Source organism: Montipora foliosa, chromosome 1, assembly GCF_036669935.1.
Source record: "Montipora foliosa isolate CH-2021 chromosome 1, ASM3666993v2, whole genome shotgun sequence".
NCBI lineage: Eukaryota > Metazoa > Cnidaria > Anthozoa > Scleractinia > Acroporidae > Montipora > Montipora foliosa.
In genome coordinates this window covers 62,377,739-62,382,738 of record NC_090869.1, presented here as the reverse complement: position 1 = coordinate 62,382,738, position 5,000 = coordinate 62,377,739, and the positions used below count along the sequence as shown (strand labels likewise).

General features: G+C 45.9%; 1 protein-coding gene across 2 annotated transcripts in view; it reads left to right on the top strand.

Moving 5' to 3' along the window:
• Positions 1-5,000, top strand: part of LOC138003975 (uncharacterized) — a 29,930-nt gene that overhangs the window by 19,638 nt on the left and 5,292 nt on the right. For both annotated transcript variants that reach the window (XM_068850334.1, XM_068850326.1), the window contains exons 21-24: positions 19-2,864; positions 3,837-3,923; positions 4,424-4,488; positions 4,987-5,000. The exon at positions 4,987-5,000 is cut by the window's right edge and continues 73 nt beyond it. In XM_068850334.1, the coding sequence (XP_068706435.1) occupies positions 19-2,864; positions 3,837-3,923; positions 4,424-4,488; positions 4,987-5,000 (3,012 nt within the window). The remainder of the gene's footprint in view (positions 1-18; positions 2,865-3,836; positions 3,924-4,423; positions 4,489-4,986) is intronic.

Below are 5,000 nucleotides of genomic sequence, written 5' to 3'. Positions count from 1 at the left end.
TTAAATCTTTCTTCTTAGACCTGCTAAGACAGAAAGGTCTTCCGAGTGAAATGCTATCCCCTCTGTCCCCAGTGTTCCTATCAGAAGTAAGAGAAGACACGCCTTCGCCTTCCCCACCGTCCCCCCGTGGAGAGTCGCGTTGCTCGGATACCAACCAGAAGGAAGAGAAAGCGGACACTGTCCAGGAACAGTCTATTGACAAAACCGACATGACAGCAACGTTTACATCTAAATCCCATTCCACGTTTTGGATTCCCGCTGATGATGACACAGAAACGGATGAGAAGTCTAAAGATACAAATAGAACAGAGTTATCTTCAAACGGGACGTCATTTTACATTGATCTAAAAAATTTGGAGGCTTTGGCCTCTGGCAGTTGCTCGTTGTGCAAGAAACCTCTTCCTGAGGGTAATCCCGCGGGAAAGAGGGGCTCTGCTGAATCCAGTCCCGAGAAAGCGCTTTGTAAGTCTTGTCAACCTCGTCGAAGATCAAATGAAGGTGTTTTTTGGATTCCGTTCAATGATAAGAAAAATATAGTTTCTATGTTACAAAGTCAAAGCAAAGTGGAAAGTGAACCTGACAAAACGGAAACAATCGAAAGAGAGAAATCACGTGACAAAATCCTCGAGCAAGATAAACTACAAAAAGTTAATATTCAAGGGGAGGATCGACCATCTTGTGTAATTGCTGATGCGGAGAGTGGAAATAAAACTGTGATATTAGCGAATGATGCGAGTGCTCTCACTTCGCTGTCACCTTTCCCTGTCGCGTCGTTTCCTTCAAACATGACGGGTTTTGATGTGTCCTGTGTATGCGACAACAAAACTGGATTGTGTTCTTGTACCATTTCAAGAAAAGATCTAAGTCCTTCGTCTCCGACAACTGTTAATGACACGAGCCTTTCGAAGAGTCCAAAGTCTATTGATAACTCGGTTGGGACCAGCTGCTGCTCTAAAACTGTGGGTGTCGTCAAGACTGTTGGAGAGCCAAGCTCGAGGACAGAGCACACTCTTATTGCGAGGCCAGATATAAGCTATGATGCCTCAGCGATCACTGACTCGGCTTCTAGAGCGCCAAGGGCAACCAAAGACACTGGATTAATATTGAATTCGTTCTCTGATACAGGTGGTTGTAATTTCTCTGCTCAAGAGAATGAAGGTGTGCGTGTGAATGCCTACAATGGAGAATCCGGAGAATGTAGTGAAAAAGAAAATTTTCCTGGTTGCGAGCCTCATCAAAGTGCATTATTTTCACCCGCGCCGCAGCCCTCGAATAAAAGTTGTGATGGTTTAACTTCACATCTAAGTCCTCCAAAGCGAGCGTGGTCCACTCCCACACCAAGGACCGAAGAGACTGGTTCTGGTGGCATCAGGATCGTAAACCCGTTTCCTTCTCCCGAGCCGCCCGAAGATAAATCTGCCGTGCACCCGCCAATCGGTTCCGTGGGCGATCTTAAGTCTGGAAATAAGAAAGGGACTGCCGGAAAGAAAGGAAAGAAAGGAGGAACAAAATCTGCAGGAAACGGGAAAAGTACGAAAGCGAGGACGAAAGCCAAGGATAAGGAACAGAACGGAAAATGCCCCAGAAAGAAGAAAACTAAAGAGAAGAAGAATTTGGGTATGAAAATGATCACTGTGCAACAAAGAGAGGCCGGGGAAGACTTGGAGCTTAGGACAATATCCCAGGGAGGATTGGAGATGCCGGAGGATGTCCCGGTCCCCCCTACGTTAACTGGGGACAGTCTTTCCGCGATCCGGGCATTTAATACACGGATTCTTAAGGGGAAAATGCCCATCTTAAGCCCTATACCGGAATCCCCTCGGAGCAAGGCAAGTACCCCTCGTGAAGCATATGATTCGGAGACTGTAGAGGATTATGTCAAAATTCAAGACAGCAATGTCAGTGGAAACACTAAATTGGAAGACACGCAGGGAGGTGTTGACAATTCCGCGGGTGTAATGATCGAGGGGGGCCTTGATGTTGTGGACGGTAGACTATTTGATAAGCTAAAGGCGCTTGGATCTTGCCTTCCTGGCTTCTCTCGTAAAGATTCCGATACTCGGTCAGATACAGAAAGTAATGAGGCACTCGATGAATACCCCCAGAGGGACTCAGTGGGGGATCCGCCAAGGGCAAATACGGTAGATATTGTTGATGAATGCGGGTGTCCACGCAATGTACAAGATGAAGCTGATGACGCCATGGAGGAGTTGGTACAGAGGGAGCTCAGTTTACGGGAAAAGGGTGTTTCACTTTCTGGTCAAAAGGAAACAGGTCACGCGAGCTCTAGCATGCAAACCAGGGAACAGTCGCTTGAACATGTCCAAGATTCCAGAGACTTCACGCCTAAATCAATGGAATTAGACATCGAAAGCGATCACGGTTCGTTGGATTCTAGGCCATCTTCAGAAATGAGCTCGCATTATTCGGATACCGATTCCTCGTACAATAGTTGTGGATCGGATTCGCCTCGCCCTTTTTCCTCGGCTTCCTCACTCAATAGCAGTGACACATACATATCGTCACCACGTGACTCGTCACGCGCAGTGACACCCACTCCAGGAAGGGACACGTGCTCGGAAAACTCAGTGGAAATGGACTATTACGAGCGCATGGCCAGAGAAAAGTCCGCAGTCAGCAGCAGTGGTAGCGAAGGCTCTTCAACTCTGGCTCACTCTCTTTTGTCCAGTGGTAGTTTGGGGAATATTTCCCAAGGACCCATGGGTAGTTTTTCCAGCGTGACGTCAGACAACTTGGTGCGGAGTCGACTCAGTGCCTCGTCTAGGAGTCCGTGTTCCACCAGCTGCGAAGAGGAGATTGCTTGGAGAAAAGGAAACTTGCTCGGAAAGGGGGCGTTTGGAACGGTAAGAGGCTGAAGGGTCTTTTGTGGCCTAGAAATTGTTAACGAGATGGAAAAACTGCAACATAATCCTAGAAAACGCTCGCCCCCTTCCGCTTTTATTTCCACTTCGATCCCTGAGTACGAGTTATAGTGCATGCGCAAATATACCCCAACCGCTGACTCGTATTTGCATTTAAATGCCATTCTCGTCACCAGAGCCTCGGATCGACCCAAGGCTCTGGGAAACTCTGTATAGGAGAACATGCGCTGTAGGGTTCTTATAGGCAAAAATTGGCTATTTGAACCTTACGGCGCCTGCTCACTCCTCGTGCTAACATGAATGCACCAATTAGAGACGGTTTTGATTGTTCTTCACGAAAACCAATGAGAGGACACTTTGTTTCAGGGTTTCCCAGAGCTCTTCTCTCCCTCGGTCAAGAGAAGAGCTCTGGGGTCGAGAATGATTTAAATGCATTCTTTGACGCGACGAACTTCCCGTTTTCTATCAAGTAAAACTCTTCAAATCGGAGAAAACTACTGCGGCCAAGCCGACACGGCAGAAAAGCAGAAAAACGAAACCATTAGAACTCGATGCAATAATTTCTGCAAGTTGCTCTCAACGCGGGAAATAGCGCATAATCAGATCACGTTTGCTTTTGGTTTTGTTTGTTATTGGTGGAGATTTTTGGCCAATCACAACGTTTTGTGCTTACTAGCCGTAACAGTTTCAAACATATAAGGGAGAAGTGATCCTCTCACTTTCCTGGACAATTTAAGCAATTGTCTCGAATTCATGATAGACACTTGAAAATTTTTAGACACCGAATTATAGACACTCGGACACCTGAAAATTTCAGGTGTCTGTAATTCGAGACATTTGCTTAAATTGTCCCGCGAAGTGCGAGAATCACATCTGCCTTACGTCTATAACTCGCCCTTCAAACACATAACGTTTGTTTCATCTAGTTTCTAACACATTGTGAAAATTCCCAAGGTTTGGTGTGGACTTACGAATAAAGGAGAGTTGATTGCAGTGAAGCAAGTGGAACTGAACCACAGCAACTGGGATGAAGCAGAGGAGGTAAGATAGCTTAATTAGGTTTTAAAGTGGCCACGGTGTGCCTGACAATTAAGCAATAGAGGACTTTTTCCGTGTTTACATAGCCTCATCTAAACACGAGTAGCCTGCATGACAGGCGCTTTATGACCCAAGCGGAGCGAACGCGATATTTCGCGCGGAGCGCGACACGAGCGCGAACTTTCAAAATGGCTGAAGCTGCGGGTCGCAAATACCGCGGGCGTTGGCTAGTATTTGCGATCCGCAGTTTCAGCAATTTTGAAGTTCAACCTACGCGTTCGTTTCAACGATTTTAGAGCAAAAGAGAGACTGCTTGCGGTCTACTTTGTCTTCTTCTGGTTTCGTCTTGCGATGTCATTATTATTTTCTCATCATCCATGTGTTGGCGTACTTGCCCTTCTCAGATTAATCGTGTTTGTGTCTTGTTGTTGTCGCCTTTTGTTCGTCTTTTGTTGCTTACACAAGGAAGTCTAAATTTGGTTGTCTTTTCGCTTTTATTTTAGCAATACGAAAAACTCCAAGAGGAGGTGTACTTGCTTAAATCTTTGAAGCACCCAAACATCGTCAAGTGAGTAGAACAGAATTGTGTTTTTGCCAGAACCATAACTCGTTGCATAGCAGTGGTCAGTTGAGTGTCATAACCAGAAACTAACAAATGAAACCGCGGGTGCAAACAGCGCGGTGAACCGATCGCATGTAGCAATTTGCTCGATTTGCTATTGGCTTGTTTCTAATGCTTCGCATTTGTTGAAAAAGTGGTGCGAGATTTTTAGGAATCTCTATGCGTGGTAATGCAATATGCAGTGAATAAGGCTGGGAGAGGTTATTCTACGTGGGAAGTGGACCATGCACGATTAACGAGCAGTGGAGTTTTGTGTACGGTTCCCAGAGAAAGACCTCGCGGAGAAGAGTAGGGCACGTACAAACTCAAACCACATATAATGCTAACTACGGGAATTGAACAAGGGACACGATGATGCGACTGCGCTAACCTCTGTGTGGAATAGTTTAACTTAACGATTGTTATAACAATCTCAAGATATGATTTTTTAAAAACCTTCCACAGATTCATTGGGACTT